Source organism: Pagrus pagrus (genome assembly GCF_965226575.1).
Source record: "Pagrus pagrus genome assembly, chromosome: 8".
NCBI classification, from domain to species: Eukaryota; Metazoa; Chordata; class Actinopteri; order Spariformes; family Sparidae; genus Pagrus; species Pagrus pagrus.
Window position 1 is genome coordinate 14,557,345 of NC_140192.1, and position 20,917 is coordinate 14,578,261.

General features: G+C 39.6%; 1 protein-coding gene across 3 annotated transcripts in view; it reads right to left on the minus strand.

Annotated features, from left to right (window-relative positions):
* The window catches only part of ksr2 (kinase suppressor of ras 2), a 106,372-nt gene that overhangs the window by 12,350 nt on the left and 73,105 nt on the right, over nucleotides 1-20,917 (minus strand). For 2 of the 3 annotated variants that reach the window (XM_084359804.1, XM_084359802.1), the window contains 7 exons: nucleotides 16,823-16,871; nucleotides 15,514-15,875; nucleotides 11,478-11,574; nucleotides 11,255-11,388; nucleotides 9,614-9,748; nucleotides 6,403-6,532; nucleotides 1,598-4,988 (listed from right to left, as the gene is read on the minus strand). In XM_084359804.1, the coding sequence (XP_084215930.1) occupies nucleotides 4,842-4,988; nucleotides 6,403-6,532; nucleotides 9,614-9,748; nucleotides 11,255-11,388; nucleotides 11,478-11,574; nucleotides 15,514-15,875; nucleotides 16,823-16,871 (1,054 nt within the window). In that variant the 3' untranslated portion in view covers nucleotides 1,598-4,841. Of the gene's footprint in view, nucleotides 1-1,597; nucleotides 4,989-6,402; nucleotides 6,533-9,613; nucleotides 9,749-11,254; nucleotides 11,389-11,477; nucleotides 11,575-15,513; nucleotides 15,876-16,822; nucleotides 16,872-20,917 lie in introns of those variants that run through there. The other variant, XM_084359803.1, reaches the window with a different exon arrangement.

Sequence of the window (20,917 nt, forward strand, 5' to 3'; positions counted from 1 at the left end):
TAAATAAACCAGTTAACTTCACATATAGACACCTCTGGCCTCAACATAACGTAACCGATTGTGCTTGCTGAGGATTGGTCAGTTTTTCAACCGATGTTCTCACAAGTGATTTAAGGAGGGGAACCGGACTTAACCAATTTTTCTGTTTCCTGGTAGGGCACCACCAAAGTTTACACATAGTTTTCTAATAGAGAGGACAGCTCTTCAGCTAACAGGAAGTGAATTAGTCTTATTTATGTCACTGTTTAGTCATTTACAAAGAAACTGCAGAACAGCTGCTTGCTGTTTCATATATTAACTGTATGAGCAACAGGTGGAAGCAGTGTATTATTCAGTGTTTAAGAGTGCTTGGAATATGGAAAGTAAACCATGAATAAGTGTATGGACTGACAGAAGAGACGCGGCTTTCACTGCAAGAATTGTTCAAAAGAATGGTTCAACAGTTTGGGAAATATGCGTAATTGCTTAAGTTGAATAAGAATATTAATATCACTCTTATATGTATCTGGTCAGCATAAAGGTACAAGTAGCAGCCAGTTAGCTTAGCTTAGCATAGACACATGGGGAAACAGCTAGCCTGGCTCTGTGCAAAGGCAACAAAATCTGAAAATCAGAGTACCAGGGGAGTGTTGATTGTTGATTGATTGATGATTCGCAGATGATTGTAAGATGATTTTAAGCACTTGCTGTATCTTTTTAAAGTCTCTGTAAATTATTTTATTTTTTCGCAACCTCGTCATGCAGTGACTGCATATAAACATGGACAACATTAAAGCCCCCCAAAAGTGGAGCCCAAACCTCCTGATCGCCCCTTTGTGACTGGTTGCAGTACAAGGCATAAACTCCTCCCGCTCCCTGTCAGCAGATGGGACACCGGCCAAACTAAAAACTCAAAGTACACGCCCAAATAGATTTTTCCCAAAGATGGTCTTTGCCATTTACGGCAGTTTTTATCACACTGATGAATGTTCAAGCGTTAATTTTTTTCCTGATAAGTTTGGTTTTAATGACTAATTTGATCCTGTTAAAAAGGGGTGTCATGTCATAATTGACAGCTGAGTGGGCGGGTGTATGGGACTCGATAACGCCACTACACCGCCCAATCGCTACCGTGCAGACTCTGGCCTTAATCTATGACATTTGCAAGAGGGCCACTTCCGTATCCAAAATATTTTGGCTTCATTTTTTGTGCAGTACAATGAAGTGGAGACACGTCAGCCATCTTTATATACGGTCTCTCGTCATGAAAACCATTGGAAAACATTTTAACTGACATGAATTTACTGTGACTTTAACCACTGTTCTCCGTTAAAAATAAAGGTATAGCCTTTAACTAGCCACTATTCATTTTCTATTGAGGATACTTTAAGTATTCAGAGTAAATTCAGCATCAAAAGTTGCACTTTTTATAATCAGAACAGAGATCACATCACTGAAAGAAACTAAGTAATCAGTACTATTAGGATTTAATTAGGAAGTAAGCACCGATTCAACACTAAGTTTGCTCTTTAAAGACGTGTCAAAAATTTAAACCAAAGTAAAATATGGATAAGGGCTGGCTAAGATAAAAGATGACATAAAAGAAACAGAAAACGTCCAAAATGAAAACATCTTTTTATTGTCATACACTTTGTAAAGGATGAGTGCAAATAAAAGAGCTTGTGATCAAAATCTACTCATCACTAAGCCATGGACCATAAGGCATCATTAAATACAAGCTTTTTGGAGCTATCATCTACAATACAAGGACGGAATCAAGGAAAAGAAACAACACAGCATCAATGCTTATGCAATTAGAAGGAAAATGGCGGAAAAATAATTTTAAATGAACAGAAAACAGAAACAACAACCAAAAAGGAAGAAAAAAAAAAAAAACACAACACAATTTGTACATTCAAAAGAAAGGTCAAAAAATTCACAAGAAATATTGATATTACGGCAAGTGACGATAAAAACATAGTCTACAATCTGTTATGTACACTTGGCACTAATGTTAGATCTTTGATTGTTGTCCAGTCAGGTTGTTGTCACCTCTAGCATGTGCACAGGTCGCAACTCTTTTTTTCTTTTTTTTTAATTGAAATGCTAGTCTAATCATTTATATAATCTATAAATATTCTCAAACAATCATTTTCTCAAACAAAGCTGTCGAAAAGTTTTGCAAAGCCTGACGTAAAACTTCATTAGGTATTGAGATCAAACTGCTCAATGGACAACAGTTCATCAGAAAAATGCTCACATACTTTTTATATATAGTGTAGAAGGATAATTTTTTTTTTCATAACAAGAATCAATCTTTGATAGTCCATCTCATGCACTTGAAAGTTGTAAACAGTACAAATATAAATGATCCACTTACAATATTTGAATCCCAGCAATTCCAAAATAGACAGACAGACTCCAAAAAACAGCAGCAGATTGTTTGTATGCATTTTCCAACACACAGATGTGTATATAATGAGGTGGAAAATGGCTATTTAACATGATTGGATTGTCTCTATCTATTCGACGTGGCTAGAGAGAATCAAAAGCAGTATACAGCTCGGATGATGCCACAGCTTCCAATTCGTGATGATATGACTCAGAGTTGCTATATCTCTATAACATACATTTAAAATATATTATGATATACATTATGAAGTAGAAAAATGGCCTGGGGTGGTCTTCAGCATCCTGATATGTCTTTTCTGATATGTTAAAGGGAAAGTTCAGCCAGATTTAAGTTACTAACTTGTTACTTTAACTTTATAATCCAAGAACTCAATGATTCACACCTCTTTCAAGATTTAAAGAAAACAACGAAGGCAGGTTTAGGATTCATTTGTCTTCCACAGGCGCCTTTTCAGCAGTGTTGTACTCAAGTCTGGTAAAATAAACTCAACATGTTTTGATTTGAGTGGACACGTCCTTGCCTTAAAGCGTCATTATCTTCCTATGAGGAGAGGAATAACAGACTCTTCCTCTGACAAATTAAAAATGATAAATTAAATAAAACTTTAGATAAAGATTACTGTTCAACTGACATTTCTGACTCCGCTTGTGCTGCTCTGACAGTAGCTTAGCATTTTAGCTAAATGCTAAAAATAGTGATGGTATTAGTTTTAGCATTAGGCCTATCTCATATGTGTAACTTGAAGCCTCAGTGGTCACTGTACAGCAAAAGGTGCAGTCTAGCTTTAATTAGCTCCACCAGCATCTGGTTGTTTCCCCTTTCAATCTTTCCAATTGGCTCTAAATGCAGTCAAGCTGCCTCTAACATTCACTTTGCATTCAGCGTGAACACACCACCATACAGCTGAATTCTCAATCATTAAAGCTGCTGTAAGTGATATATTTTTATTCTCAAACGTGTCAAATAGCTCTGTATTCAAACAGTAATCTGTGTTTGGTCAGATGCCCGTGTCCCACCTCCCAGCTGCTCATGCAGTAAAAAAGAAAAGAACATTTCCGGTATCCCTGCCCGCTTTATCCAATCAGGACAGAGAAGTCCAAAAAGAGGCGGTCCTGTCTGCTCCGTATCACGTAGAGAGCAGGATGCTCCTGTTTGCTGCTATGTCTCAATAATGTCATGTGCTCTCCCTTTACGCATCTAACAGTCACATCATTACAGAGCCTTGAATCATAAAACTTATTTTTTCCTGTTGTCCTCAGACCCGTTAGCAACCGGTCTTTGATCCAAACTACGTTATAAAAACAGTATCATACACTACTCAGAAAGCTAACGTGTCATTTTCAATACTGTCAGTGATTAGGGTCTACAAAGTTCATGTATCGTTTGAATAAAACAACTAGGAATTACTGCACTGACTATACAGTAGCGAGATTTAGATTTTTATCTGCATCTATTATATTCTGTATCTATCAGTAGCAATGTAAAGTAAAATATACATTTATTTCGAGGACATGGGGAATGGGGGCTCAGTGATAGCATTTCTGAAGGGTAATTAGTTCTGCAACAGTTGGCGAGATACATTTCAAGTGTCAGCGATTTCACAGAACAGCGTCAAGTGAGGGAGTCCTGGTCTGACCAGCCGCTTTTTTTCGCCCTCCCCCCCCAAAGTTATTGTTCAAACATCTCGCTTATGTTCACAGGCAATAATCAAAGCGCAGGCTGATCAGAGAACAGTCTCCCATCAAAGAACCGCGCCAACACATCCCCACACATACAGGGACGCTGGCTTCTTCACATTCAAATGGTACGGTGTAAATAAGAGGACATTTTTAAGTTAAATAAAGCTTTTCAGACAAACATGTAACCTGTACAGACATCCACACATGAGAGACCATGAGGTAACACTGACAAAATGGTCTACACAGTTGACAGACATAAGAAATGGCAAGACAATGTTGTGGAAAATATACAATGCTTGATGTACAACAGTTACATTCATTCAAACAAAAGAAAAAGAAGAAGACATGGAAAAGAATCTACATTTGTACTCAAACATGTGGGTTTGTTTTTGTTTTTTTTAAGTCCATGATGATGTGATCAGTTGAAAGTTACAAGCTAGATACATCCAGGAAATAAATCAAATATTATGAAGGGATCAAGTCAATAGTAAAAGACAGAAAAGATAAAGGAAAAATATCCTGTATGGTTGAAATCAACTCAAAGAAAACCCGACTGCTTTGAGAAGCTGGACAGTCAACTTGTCTGTACACACACATGCCAACATTCCATGAAATTACACACAGCACGGGCAGTTTTCATCACTGGGCTGGCTTTTGGATTCAGTGCATTCTTTAAGGAGGTGGGTTTTTATGTAGAGTTATGGCGGCTGTTGTTGTTTTTTTTGTTTTTTTTAATAGTTGCTGATTGTTTGCTGTTTTGTGTCCCTAACTCATTTGACATACTCAGCTGACTTCCAGAAGTGCCCTGGGTGGGAAAGGCGACGGTTCCGTTTTGGCAACTTTTCCAGTAAATCTACCAGCTTGGAGAAGCTGGGCCGCTCTTCCTGCTTGTACGCCCAGCACAGGAGCAGAATGTCCTGGAAGAGACACAAAACAACACTTCTAGATTTTGCTTTTAAAACATCACGTTGAGGCGAATCAGAGGGTGCAAAATAAACTTTTCTCAAATACGCATGGAGTTTCAAGCCGATGTTTTTGAACTGTGAGGTATGTACGGTGTGAGATACCAGTGAGGTGAAAACAACTGGAGGGCAGTTATGATAGTTTGTCCCACTGATTTGGCCTGTTAACATGGTCGCAACAGCAGTGGCTGTGGCAAAACAGCTGTGGAAAACAGCTGCACAGCAAAAGGAATCGTGCTTTTTTGTGTTTTCCCCTGTTATTCTCAAACTGGAGAGGGTCATTTCTTTGATTGTTAATTATTTCACTCCTTTTTTCTCTGTTTCTGATGAGACAAAGAAAAGACTATTGTGGGAAGCAATATTTTCCTTTGGGATAAAAGGCAATCAAGGAACTTTAAGTAGCAAAATTTAGCTTTAAAAAAAAATATTATATCCTGGAAATGAATCCTGAGCTGGGTTTATGTACTTCAAATTATTCAACCTTCTCCATTGCAGTTGAATTGAACTTGTTAGGCTATATGAGCCCCTGTTCCCACTTGATTTTACATTTTTGTAATCAAACTTAAAAAAATGCTATTCAGTGTTGGTAGAGTCAAACATCTGAAAGAAGACGTGCATGCTCTGGCGAGTGGCAACATATGCATGGAGTCACGAGGGGGTTTTCATCTTTGGAAACTTTCTAACAAGTTACTTTTCCCAGTAGGTAATGCTGCAACGTAACAAGCTACTTTTTAATGACAGTAATCTTGTAATGTAACAGGTTACCTTCAAAAGTAATGCTACCCAACAATTGTGATTTGTAAAAAAAAAACAAAAACATCCTAGTGTGACATGCAAAACTTTGCTGTATTAGCAGATCTGCTCCAACAGGCATATGAGGTGTTTCAAGGAGAGGAGGGAGGAGTGTGGCAAGGTGAAGGCAAGCATGTTGAACTGCACGTTGCAAAGACAGGGAAGGCCAGTACCACCGGGGGACAGGCAGAGTTGTCACGATTTTCCCTGATGGAGTCAGATTGAAAATCCCTAACTCTGAACTGACAGTCTTTGTTAATACAAGCACATGATTTAATTTCAGATGTCTTTTACTTCTAAACTAAAAACTTAATTCCATTCATGAGCAGACATATTTTGTTACCGCTGGCTAAATTTAATGAACTCCATCCAACTCGCATTGTGCAAAACTGTCTTGGTTAAATCTTTAATTAAAATACTTTTCAATACATGTTACACCCACCAGGATGATTTAAATGCATTCATACAGAAATTGAGTCTGGGATTCAATGAGTGCTTAAACATGAAGATGCAGAGATTCACCTACATTTGAAAAACAGAGCATCTGAATTATGAGCAGTGAACGAGAAAAACTTACTGATATCTCCTTCCCCATGCCAGTTTGGGCGAGGTTGGGTTTCATCCCGCTGCCAATCTGCCATATGATCACCTCTGCTGGCTGACTCTTGTAAGGCCACTCACGTGCATGTAACTCGTACCAGATGGTGCTGTGAAGTCAGAGGATGAAGAAGAGGAACGGAGCAGGTCAGTGCTTTGGACTGTCTGGTCAAGAGAATAAAACCTCTGTCTTCAAAAAACCAACAATACCAGCCAATACATCAAACTGTAAACCATCAATGCACTGGTTTTAAACAGCGTTCAGATTAATGTACAGCACCAAAACTTTAAATTTGATGAATTTCATCTTAGTTTTGAAGAACAATTTCATCCCAAAGTTTAAAAAAACACCAACACATGTTTAATGACTGCTTATGCAAAATTAGCATCCACCACCCTCCCTGTGCAAATTAGTAGTTATTTTCATTTTGCCCCTACATGTCATGTTTGAGGAGCATAAAAATAGCTCTTTGCCAGGAGTAGGGGGGGAAAATGACAGCTGATTGTTGCTGAATATGTAAAACAGCCATGGGGGTCACCTCTGGGTAACACAAGGGCTAAGAGAGCAGCTGGACACTGTGCGCTGCTCTCTTCCTCCCTTCAGAATGATATAGCGACAAAACCTCCATATGGGGGACCATCTGAAAAATGCAATTGTGCTGGGAGTCAACAGAGCAGGGTCCACCCCCACAAATGAGTCAGTAAAGGCAGCAGAGACAGAGCAGGAGCTGTGGGGAACTTATTTTTAAATGGAGGAGCGGGACACGCCTTGGTTTGACAAACCTGATTCACAAACAAATGTGATATTAATGATGAATGACTATGTACTTTCAGACCGCCTCAGTTTAACATTGTGCCATACTTACTTATTACAGGACAGGACACAAGTTACCGCTCCCAACCAATACAGTGTCTGACAAAAAACACCCAAACAGACTGTTTTCATACTTTTATATCAATTTAACAAACAAGATATTGTGTGTTCTGTTAGGTTGTACCTTTGGACAGAGGCTAGATAGCTGTTTCCCTGTGTTTCAAATGTTTGTGCTAAGCTATGCTAACCTGCTGCTGGCTGTATTTACAGTACACAAACAAGAGTGATATCAATCTTCATATCTAGTATTTTTCCCAAATGTTGAACAGTTCCTATAATGATCTGGCTCATAGTATGTACATATCTATCTATAAGCCCGGAGATTCAATTTTCTTTGTCAAACATTCGCCCCGATACATGTTCGGCTGGGTGTACAGAGGCTTCCTTTCTTAAGATTTTAGGTTTTTAGTCTTCTTGCTCCTTAGCACTGTGTAACGACAAGTGATCCACTCAGACTTAAACATTCTGTGTTTGTTTTTTCAGTGCTTTGTTGTCCACACTTGGACTACCTGTTACAGAAAATAACATCACCACTGAATGGGTTGCAGTACTGCGATGGAGGAGACTTCATATCATGAAAACCTAAAAGTCTTCAGAATTAACAGTAATCCATATGACATTAAAGACTCCTAGTGGTCTATGGATGCTGTAATTTGCTGTAATTTAGTTTCCTGTGAGATACATGTAACTAATGAAAGTCCGTGGAAGCACACTGAACAAAGCCTGAGGGCATATTAGAGGTTTTTTTTTTTTTTTTTTGTCAAAGTTACAAAGACGTCATCTGAAAACCAATCAAGACGGAGTAACTGAGAAGTTCATAAGGGAGTACTGCAGCGTTCTTCAAACCTGGTCATCAGGGCCCCCCTGCCCTGCAAGTCTTAGATGTTTCCTTGCTACAGCTCACCTGGTCATCGAGCTCTGCTGAAGCCTGATAACGACTCATTCATTTGAAAGTGTTGGAGCAGAGTAACATTTGAAACATGCATGACAGGGAGACCTCAGAAACAGGATTGAAAAACACTGATCGGATGTATAATTTTGCTTAAAAACGTAAAATAACTGACTTAATTTTTATTTATCTTTTTGTTCATTTTGGGTAATATTTGTGACACTTTCTTTTGCAAACTTGTTCTTGGGTATGGCGTCCTGTTTTAGTATATTGCTGGTGAATTTAACTTAAAAACAATTAAATGCTTTATAATCTACTCATCAGGCAGTTTCTATAATGGCCATCCAAAAAATGTTTAGATGAACAGTATTTCTCATTTATGGACAAAGTATTACAAATACATCGTTGAATCATTGTGTCAAGTGTCAATCATAAACACAGCTTCATTTGTATGTTTTTAGTGTTTAGCATTGTCTCCTTACAGCAAGAAGATCCTGGGTCTGATTCATGTTCTCCCTGTGCTTTCATGGGTTCCCTCCAGTTTCTCCCTTACAACTGGAGTTGTTCCCCAGGTGCCATAAAGTGGCTGCCATTGTTTTTCAGGGATGGGTGAAATTCAAATAAATTAATGAAAATCCGTGAAATCATTGATTCACTTTTGCCTGATCAAGGGGTTGCTGTCTCTCAGCTCCTCAACATTAACCCTTTTTTGCCTCTTCTCATTTTAAATTTCAAGCAACTCTCTCTCGGTTCTCCGAAACTGATCAACTAAGCTTTCTAACCTCTTCACACACCCACATGGAGGAACCAATCACAAACCAGTGCACTCCTTATCTACTCCAATTAGAACCTTCTGTATCTTGCTGTCTTCCAGCTGCTAAAGCTTATTTGTGAACCATTTCCTCCCCCAGCGCCGTCATAACCAAGGGTACACTCGTAAACGTTATGTGCCAAGTCAGATGCGTTCACTTCCTGAGAATATGGGCTCTTCCCCATAATTGGGTATATGGGAGCAAGTGGAGTCTATGTCAAAATCAGATATTATTCAAGCAATTAAGTTTTAAAATTGTTAATCCTGCTCTCATTAAACCGCCATAAGTTGGATATCTAAAGTCTGACAATAACAGGAGCAAAATTGCCATTTAAAATATCACATATTACTACATTATCTTTGTCTTTGTACAGTAAGCAGTGAAAATCTGTATCTATAATGAGATCTGAAAACCTTTTAATGAGAGTTGCCTCTTTGTCAAGTGATGTGGAGTTTTAGGACAGTGCGCTGTAAAAGTAAGTAAGAATTTATTAAATTCACACACATTTTTTGGTTTGTAAATCCTCTCTGTCAACAGTGACTCTGATTGCCAAATATCAGACTCTGATATTGTCTGGACAAACAAACAGGAGGGCATCATGTAACAGGACACTTACCCAAAAGCAAAGACATCTGACTGTTTGGAGAAGGGAAGCTTGTCCTCCTCCGTGTCTGGAGAGAGCTGCTGGATGATTTCTGGGGCCAGGTGACACAGCCAGCCGTTGGGGATCCTCAGTTTGTCTTCTCTCCGGCTGCACAACGAGGAAACATGCAGAGGGATTTGTCAGGGTTTAGTGATTTGCTGTTTCGTGCTGCCGAATCACTAAAAATGTTACATGGCTGCATTTTCATCACAGTGCATTGTCTTTGCAGATAGCCATAATAGGCTTTAAGCTTTGCTGTTGTTTCACTGGCCTATTGCTGTGATTCACAGCCAATTTTTGACACATTATCTAAGCTTATATTCCATTTCTGCTGGAAAAAAATCCAAATTGTTATTTAACAAAGGCCCACATGGGTTTCCCAGTGTGTTGTTGTCATACGAATGATGCCTTTCATTAAACAAACATAATACAACATGCTAATTTGGGGGATTTGGAGGATTTGTAGATAAAGCTATAGGACATCATTCATTTTATTTGTTAGATGTTCTTCACTTGAGGTATAACATTTTATAATTCCTTCACTTTTTATGGTTGCAAAACACAAAAGAAAGGTAGGCTACTTAAACCTGTACTTCAATACAACATAACATTTCAGACAGATTCAGCTATGTAATCTGCTAATGGCATATGAGAAAACATCACTGTTAATATAATCGTGCTGCTCCCGCAGATGTAGGAGTGTTCAGATGGCTCACTGTGCCGCTCTCACTGGTTTGTCTCCAAAACGCCTTCACCACTTACACTTAACCGTTTCTGAAGGGTTGATGAAAGTCTCGCCTCACGAGGTCAAACTCGAGGAGATACAATATGTGATCAGTGGTTTGCTCAGCCATGACATGGCAAATGACAGAGAATAGACCCTTTGTGTTAGTGGAGTAAGAACCAATTTGTAGCGTTTGGATCGTTACCAGTGATTCACACTTTTCTTTGTATGACATCGCTGTTTGGACTGTCAGCTTCATCCTTCCACTATTGAATTTCTCTGATCATCCGTGAACTGGTCACTCTGTTTTTTACTTTTTCTTGAGCACCTCTCTTTAACACTGCTTGTGCTCTTCAACGGAGAAGTGAGAATTTCCTCCCAACAACGGTCAAGATGGACTGAAGTCAAACAGTTTTCACTTGATTTAAACCAATTTAAGGTGAACGATTGCACTCCTGTCTGTTTGGCACGTTTCACTGACAGCACAGTTGATTTTACTGTCTGTCTCTTTGCCTACAATCCATGTTGCTTCCAGAAAATAGGAGCCAGTCACATAAGAAAACATTCATAAAAAAAACATACTTTATTTTGTTAAGCAGCAGGTTTGTAGGGGTTTGTATTTTAATTACTTCAAACACCACATTTAGAGATTTAAGATTTTTTATGTCAAGTATACAGTCTTAAATTATATATAGTTCTCACTTACTATCTTAGAGTATGTAAAATTTACTGACTGTTGTAAAATAATACAATTACTGACACATTGTCTGTTTGTGACTGTGTAGACACACAACTTCCACTCAATGTTTTGTTCATTGTTTTGTTCCCTCACCATTTCGGTCAGTTATAATAAAATCAGTTCGACTCGGATGTGTATTGAACATAATTACCTGCCAGCCTGTAAAACCCCAGATATGGTGAAGAGTCCAAAGTCGGTGATGACCACTTTGCCGTTGTCATAAAACACGTTCTTGGACTTCATGTCTTTGTGTAAGATCCCCTTAGCATGGAGGTAGCCCATCCCCTGAGGACAGAGAGAGAAAGATGTGAATTTTCTCCAAAATGATGTGTGCTGCAGAAGTGTTCTGGGAAATCAGTGTTGAGTTGTTTTACCTTGACCATCTCTTGCGCGATCTGTCTGGTCTTGTTAACGTCCAGAACAACCTTGGCATCCCGCACCACAGAATAAAGTGTCCTCCCTTTACACAAACTGAGAGAGGGGGGAAAAAAGGCAAGGACAAGATTTAAATTTACTGTGTTGACTAATGTAACATTCTATTAACTTACTCACAGGATAAGCCTGTGATCGCATTTCTTCCTTATGTGAACAAATAAAGGAAATGACATGCAGCCAAAGTTTGAATATCCACCCGCTCACTAATCCCACTGCTTTTACAATCATTTACTCTGTTTTCCCAGAGTTACCAAAGTGACGAGTTGGGATGATGATGGGTGGAGCCATGTGAGCATGACCTAACATCTGTTATGGGGCTGAAAGAAATGCAAAAATGAGCACCACTCTTCCAATACTGTCAATAAAAATAAAATACTGTGACGCATCAAGTTGGGCTTGAATGTTGAACGTTTAACGTTGAATGTTGAAAGGTGCAGTGAGGTGAGGTATTTGATCGCTAATGTTTATCTTGGGAATGCTTACATTCAAGGCATGTTAAATGAAAACTTACAATTAGTTGGAAGCAGATTTTTACAACACATACTTCTGTTTATTGATGGGCACCGACCTCTAGTGGCCATAGTGATTATTACCGCTGCAAAGGAGGAAGTCGGGTGATGTTGTATAAAAAACGACAATATCTGCATGAAGAGGAGGTTGGGGTGGATGGTTGGGTCAAACAAATACAGGACTTTTACCCCAGAGAGTGCTGTTTTTGTCCCATGTGAAACTAAAAGTCAAGAGCAAGTTATTTTACATCATCTACATAGAGTAACAGACAGTTGTCCTTATTTAAACCCAAACCCTGACCCTAAACAAGTGGTTTTACTTTGTTGTCTAATCTTAACCAAACCCCAAGTGTTGGACAAAGGTCCGGTATGGCTATCACTAGTGCGCTGCAACGATCATGTTGTGTAGGGGATGGTGCTATGCTTCATTTTGGGAGTTACTGGCAATCAACCTATTCAGTTTTAGTGTTTGTAATAGGTTTGGTTAACAGTGAAGTACTGGTAGCTGTGGCTTTGTAGACATTTTGGCACCAATTTGTAGAGAGGGAGATATTGAAGCTGTCAGAAATTACATCTAGATGAAGAACGTTTTCTGTACGATATGACATGAACGTGGGATAACACTGCATGAATGCCACTCAAGATGTCATGACACATTCATTTTTACTGGTGGGAGTCTGGATTGTGGACTGGAACCAGTTTTGCATTTGTCTATTGTACTATTTCTTGGTTCTGATCCATGTTCGGATACAAAACATTACCACTTTGTTATGCAACCACTTCTGGATTCAGAATACTTTGAGTGTGAAAGCATAGTTGTAATACTGACACAGTATTAAGTCTTCTCTTTCTTCACTTTTCTGGCTTACTTAATGCTTTTAAAATGCTCTCTTTTATAAATAACTGGTGACCCTGTATCTTATCGGTTCATCTCATAAACAACACACAGGCTTACCCTGAAGTGAGAGTCTTTGTCAGTGACATAGTGCAGATGGAGATGCTGTTAAAGGATAAAATATCATCATTCTGGACTGAAACGTGAGCCTACTCTGTGCCAGGGTGAAGCTGCGGTACGTGGAGGTGGTGTCATATTTCTGGAGGGGTGCCATCATACTGCCGTATTAATAGACAGCTCTACAACCACCCCCTGCCTCACACCTGAAGCCCTCAACCCCAACTGTGCCATGCAGGTGACCAACAGAGGACCCGAAGCCAACAGTTCATGCATATTCATCTCAAAGCTGACCTGACAGCAGCTGCATTTTGAGTAGCTCTCTTCCCTCGGGCTCTTCCGACACAGAAATGTGGTTTTATGGCTTTTGTGTATCTTAATACGACAGCTTCACATAAACATTTTGTTGTATACCTCAGACACACAGGATGTGTGTAAGTGCAAAGCGGCAGCATTTCATACTGATAAAAAGGTAATGAGGAAAGTCACCCATGTACTTTGGAAAGGAGTAATTAAGCCATTCCCATCGATGAAAGATGACCCTGTGCTCCGTATGCTCGGTGAAATTGATCCACAATAGAAGAAAAAGATACAATCAGTATTAATGTTTCCATTAACGCAACATGAAGACCCTCATCCTTGATTAACCACACTTCTATATTCTATATTCTATATTACACGTTTGTCAAGAGTGTGATAAAGATTGCATGTTTTACTTCCCTTATTTCTTTAAACTGTGTAATTGTAGAATCAGAGTACTCGTGGATAACAAAGCCATCTGATATTTTCTATAATTTTCAGCAATCAGCCGGCTCATCTGTCAGCTCCCCTGCACTCATGACAACTTCAGCTGGCATCAACTGCAATCACGCATCTCAATCAGTCAATTAATCAGTCAATTGTTCTGTCGAAGATATTTACAACCACAGTGAATGTGGCGAGAATGGAGCGAAATTTTTACTCCGAGCTTTGTTTCCTGAAGCATTTTTTGAAACTGTCGTTCCAGCATGGAAAATCCTCCCTTTCTTCACTTTTCTGCCTTACTCAGTAGAGAATAAATGACTTATTTTTTGTGTAAAATGACAACAGAAAAGACGAGAAACAAAGTGGTAATTCATTTTTTTTAATGAGACATGCTTCTTTGTTCACAGCCTGTGTTGACGACAGTGGGAGAGTGGCAAATATCCGAACAATTTCCTTTTGAACTGTATTAGCTGTGCTAATTAATTAAACAAGGGAGTATTCCTAGTGATGGTCTTTAACAAGAACACAGCCCTGTCTGTGTTCCTTATTAAAAACTGAAAAAACGACTTGCCGCAAAAAATGTGAACGCTAATCTATTTAAAGTTTTTCAGTAAATGAGAGAATGTATTCAAGTTCACCCCAACCGTGTGCTGTAGGCAAGTCGACTGTAGTCAAGACAAATACAGCGGGGGATGTTGGGTGTGGGTGGTTCATCCATTCAACAACAGAAGCAGCCTGTTTTAATCACAACCTCTGCACGCTTCATTGTCAGCCACTCTAAACTCATTGTCCTGGAGGGGGGTAGATCTGTGGCTGATCCACAATGTGTCCCTGAGGACAAGGGCAAGGGCAGACAGATACCTAACCACAGAGCGACCACTCAGAGCTCAGGAGCAGAGCAAACCACAGATTTCAGAGCTGGGATGTCAAAACATGACCAGTATATCCATGAAAAAGCTTTTTTCATCCCCTTTCTCTCAATGTGGAACATTACCTGAGTGGAAATGTTGGCTGTGTAGGCCAAAACACTTTGTAGTTTTGGGTTTTATCCACACTTATAATCTGTTAGGGGTGTCATTATTCTCCAAATCCACAATTCGATTCGAACTTTTCTTCTTTTTGCACCAGTAGCTGTGCCATTGTGACATCTGGCTCTGTAAAGATCAATAGATCATGGATTTCATGGCCTGACACCTGTTATTTATACTTTTTAAATTCTTCTTTTTACGAGATGGATTTACAACAACACCTTGAATTTATGCTGCTGGCTTTTTTGCGCGTTAGGGTTAGGCAAGTTCCAATAATATTCACTAAAAATAAAGATTCCAGAGTTCAACAAAAACAAAACCACCATCAGGGGATTCAACAATAGACAACACAAGATCAAATCCCCCCCTGAACAAACCATCTTCTCAAACAAATCAATAAAGGGTCTCTGGCAATGACCTGCAACTCTCCTCCAGTTAGTTAGAACTGAACAATCCTCTTGGATGAGAGGTGAAATGTCTTCAAGAAACTGAAATATGTCCTGTTGCCTACGATACAGCACCCCACGTGTAAACCCTCTTCCCAACAAAACCGATAAAGGATACCTGAAAAAGAAAATAAACCCAACATCTCCACTGCTGTCGGAGTTATCTCCAGTAGCTTAGTGAGTCTGGAAGCTGTCTGAAAGTTCAACTCATAATATACTGCTTTGATAATAGCATTCAACTTTTCTAGTAGAACGTTTCTGCAGCACAATACAACACATGAGACTCGAATCCTTACCTGGTGATGATGGCCAGATGTGGTGGGCTCATGCACGCCCCCATAAACAGCACCACATTCTCGTGGCGGGTGTTGCGGTACGCCATCACCTCACGCTTGAAGGCCTTGAGCTGGTCCTCGTTGTCGCGCTCGATGTCGATCAAGCGGATGGCCACCTCGCCGTGCCAGCGTCCATGGAAAACTTTGCCGAAGCGCCCCTTGCCGATCATCTCCCCGATCTCCAGCTGCTCGAATGGTATGTCCCACTCCTGCAGGAAGATGCTGGTCTGGCTGGCCTTGCGTGGGAAGTTACGAGCCGACAGGAGCGACAGGTTCATCTCCTCAAACTCGTCGCCGGAGTCCTCGTCGTTGCCCTCCTCGTTCTGTGAAAAGGTACAATTGAAATGTTGTTTGGTGGCTGTTGGACTGAATTTCACAGATTTACAGATTTGGAAGTATGCAAGCTGATTAAAATGCCCTTATACCACAGAAAGAGGTGGTGTGAAAATATTCTGCGGAGATGTTAAATGCTTATATTCAGACAAATGCCATTCAGCAGCTGGAAGATTACAATCTGCTAAAACCTCCTCCGAACCAAGTAGGGGTGTCAGAGGTAAGATACATACATACAGTAGCTGTTTATCTACTGACTGTAATGTCCTGTGCCATCCTATTATTTCTGTCCTCATAATTGTAAATATGCTCTCTGTCATCCCTTCTCTCTCCCCTCTGCCTATCCTGTCTCTCTCCACTATCATGATCAAAAACGAAATAACAATAAAATGAGAACTTTAAAAAAAAAAGCATCTAATTTCTCTCAAGCTGTGTGCCAATAAAACTTTTTACTATTTACGAAAGGGGAAAACAGCCACAGGGGAAAACTGGCAGACTTAGTCTGATTTGATTTTAAATATAATGTACCGCAGGAGAAAAAGCAGGTGAAAGCGACCTATTCAACGATGCCTGTTGGAATATCATTCAAAGCAATCTGCATCCAATTTTGTCTCAAAATATATCATTGTTGCAGGAACAGCGAAGACGATCAGTGAAGCTGCGTTTCTGTTTCCTTCTTGCTGCTTTCGACGCATAACTCACCACGAGGCTCGAGAGCCGAGCCAAATTATGCTAAATGAGAGAACAACGCAGATGACAAATGCGACGAGTGAAGGTGACAGCTGCATTTTGTCTTCATTTGGACTGGCGAGTAATTTCAGTCCGAAATTACTGACAAAAACGTGGAGAAAAACAACGGGATGAATGAAAAGCTTACACTCACATGCATCCAAAAGCATCACAAAGGTCACAGTTGGGGATCAAAAGAAGGACTCACGTCTGATGTAGGTTCGACTTCGATTTGAAGTAAAGGGTTGCCCTCATTCCTAAAAGCAAGAAGAAAAAAAGTAGAAATTAATCCAAGAGAAAACAAGGGAAACAAAGTAGGTTTCCTTTCATAAATCCAACTAACGAGCCTGTAATATATTTTTGCTTCACTGATCAGGTTTTTAAACGCTGTTTTCATTCTTTATTACCCTAATAGTGTGTGACTGATCTCTAGTTTTCTGATGATTTTGTCTCAATTGATGCCCCCAAAAAGATTTATTTAGTTCCAGCTACGTAAGCTATTTAGACCAGTTTTAGTTTCCACTCCCTCTAGGATCAGAGATTGTGAAAGAAAAGTCACTCAGATCACTCATCTTTCTCATACAACTTGGGATCTCAGGGCTATTGGAGACTTGGATTACGCTGGATGAGCCATATGGAGCCTTATTATGTTCTTTCAGTTGTTTTTTTCACATTTCAAAACAAGTTCCCAGCTACCTCAGTAGTTCAGGAGAATACTGTGTCGCTTTCAGCATAATATGAAACTTTAACCAACTTTCCATACGCATGGGGTTGAGTTGATGGCATTGATTCCAACTCACAATTCAAACTATCCTTTTGGAAAGGATTTAAATCGAGGCGGCAGAACCTGCGATAACGTATCTTTGTGGGTAAAATAGGCCGACGCTGCAACTCAAACACCATTCGTTTCATTTTCAAACTTCTAGTCTTCAGCCTCAAGTGATGGTAACTCAAGTGACATCACATGAGGCAATTTTCTTAGATTTGGCACAACTTCCTCTTGAGCTATGAAAGACATTTTTCCACATATGCAGTAGTAGGTGGATTTCTCCTTTAAACTGAATGCAATGCAAATATTTCTGGAATATAGATTTATCTAACTGCATTCTATTGATTGATAAATTAACTGTGCATCTTGTGCGTATAAGTGTGTATATACAGATCGATTTAAGATGGTGGTAGAGCTTCACCTGGGACGCACGCCTGTGATTGGTCAGGGCTGGTCTCTATGTGGACCTTAATGGTTGCAGGCTGTGGGTCGCTGCTCATTGATTGACAGGAATAGTTAAAGAGAACTGAAACCTTGAATCTGCTATCACCACTGAAACTCTGAGGGACTGAATTCTCTCAACGCTTGCCATTGATTTGAGTCTTTTTGTGTACCACAACACTTTCACACAATGCAATTAAACTGATTTTGAAGCTGTCATCAGCAAAGACATTCTGTTGATGCAGAATCCCTTTGTTCTTCTTTTTTTGAGGTCCAATACTGAGGCCATTTTAATGACGATGAGACGAGCCATTTTCAATGGGATTAACAAACTGTTGTTGACGTTACAGAAAATAATAGTTACTTTTCCCTCCTTGGTTTCCAACAAGGCTATCCTCCAGATTTTATTACCAGCCGTGACGTAGTCCATTGCATCATACACAAAGACACGGCTGCTGTGGTCCCATCGCAAGATGGTTTCTTGTTTGTTGATTAATTATTAAATAGTATTCAGCTCCTAAAAATTACTCAGTATTTTCATGCTGAGATTACACTGGAAAGGATTACTGGCCTAGATGCTTTTATACTGTAGATCCCCTGCAGTGGTCCACAGGTGGTAAGAGCACACTCACATCTGGACTATACGACACATAAATTAATAAAATGTGAACAAGACTTAATGTAACAAAGGGCTCCTAATTACTGGTGGTATCTTCTGACCGTATTTTTTCTTTTTTTTTTCATAGTCTCTTTATGAACCCTTCAAGTGTGTTTGCGCCCCGAGCCCCTATTAATTTCTGACCCCGGCATGTACACCGTCACCCACACTGTGGGTGCCAAGGACGCGATACAAATGAATCCACTTCTCCTCTTAAACCCACCCTCCTCCGTCCACATAACTGGCTGTGTAACAGCAGCGTGTAACCTCTCACAACCTCTCTGTGGTATATTAACACTGGTTCGGAAAGCAATCGTGGACTCATGGGCAAAGACCACAGGTGAGGCAGTGTATAAAATAATATGTGACTCCTGCGGCGCCAAGGGCTCCTACCAGCGATTCAATCTCTGCTCTAATGAGCGGTACCTGCCGGGTGTTGGGGTCTGAGACAGGCCCTCATTAACCCTGGGATGAGGCCATTAAGGCTAAAAGAAATCTGCCAGCTGCCACTGCAAGAGCATACAAAGATGTGGGAAAGGAGGGACAATAGCATTAATTAAATCAGAGGAATACGGGTTTCATAACTGCGCTAATGTATTCAGATTCGTCAAAAGGTGGAGAGGGAGATACTGTGAGAAAAGGAAGGAACTTAAAATGGGGAAACTGCCCAGCTATATAGTAAAGAGGGGAGACTTCGGTGATCATGTCTGTTTTTTCCTGCTGCGAGTTAGTCCAAAGATTATTTCTCTTAAAGGATGAAGAAAGATGTTTCTGTGACTTTTCCAGGCTTGGAACCGACATCTTATAGCAAGAATGTAACAAAAACCATCAATCATTGAATCGTTGACTCTCTTCCCTCGCCTACGAGCATGCAATTCCTTTAGTGATACTTTTCTATACTTTTTTATTGCTTATCTTATATTTAAACATTTGATATCAGTTTATACATTGTGTTGCATGCAGGGGGCTGGAACTGCATTTAGTGTTTGAGGACAATAAAGCTGAACCTTAAACTTCAAGGTGAATTCTCTGCCTGCAGTATACTTAACTTATAAAAAGAAAGTCAACATTATCCAGAAATTCAATGACTAAAAAGAAACCTCCAGTGTCGCAAAGTTAAGTGTGCAATTCAACACTATTTTTATAGCCCTTCACCTTTTCATCATAGTGAAATGAGTCATAGATCAAGCTGGATTCAGTTCTGTTGCAACTGTTGAGACTTAAAGACATAAATGTTTTGGGTCAGAAAGGATTCTCAACTCAATCACCAGAACAATTGTTGGCAACATACGTTCCTGAAACTTTACATTTCTTCAAGTTCAATTTTCTATCATATGTTGTGACAGTGCCGTGCTCATGGTCTGGTTAGGTTTAATAACAAAAAGCAGTTGGTTGTGGCGAGGAAAAGATTTTGTTTTGGCTTAAAATACCTGGTTTTGTCCTCACAAACACAGCTGGAGATGTCCAGACTTTCTGTCAAACATACTGGATGAATCCACCACCAACCACTCCACCTCCTGATAGTCAGCTCATTAACGTTATAATGAAAAGGAAATGTCAGTATCATACAGATGACGCACATGCAGTATGTGAACATTGAGTATCAGTGCTTCGCAGCAATGTAAACTGCCAACATTTGTTCTGGCAACTGGGCTGGGATTTTTTTGCCCCTTTAATCCAATCCTTTTTTCGTCTTTACCGATGCAGCTTTACACAGACGCATTACATTTTGGCAGTTGATTACCTTCTTTAATAGATACTTGATTTAACTTTTCACCACAAACCCTGTTCCACCGGCCTCTCAGCCTGACAATGTATCAGCATATAGATGGGTTCTTACATTAATGTTATTCAGAAGCTGAAACATGGCCCAAAAGCGGTATCTAAAGATAGTGTAGCTAAATAAGCAGAGATTAAACCAGCATTTAAATGTTTACAAACAACACAATTATACCCAAGGTCCAATGTTACCAAATAAAGCTACTTAAATTACTGTAATTAAGTCATTTTCAACTCTCTAATTGTACTCTTACTTAAGTATTCATTACACCATCTAATCCACATAGTTACTTTTTTGGAGTTCATTTTAATACCAGTAGTTTTACTTGTGATTGAGTAATATTTCAGTTAATTAACTATGCTCGTACTCAAGGACAGACTTTCAGTACTCTTTCCATTACTGTCATAGCAACATGGGAATTGTTGAAGGCTTGACAACAAACATCGTTTCATCACAGATTTGACTTGCCTGTCGTGAACCCAATGAAACAGAAAATGTTCCCTTTATAAATTCACATATTTATAAAAGCTGGATCTTCTGTGTATCCCACTCAAAATGGTCATTTGTCTTCACCGACTTTCCTTCTCCTGCAGATTAACTGCCGACACAGTTGTAACTTATTCACAATCAGCCTCAGTTTATATATAGAGACCTG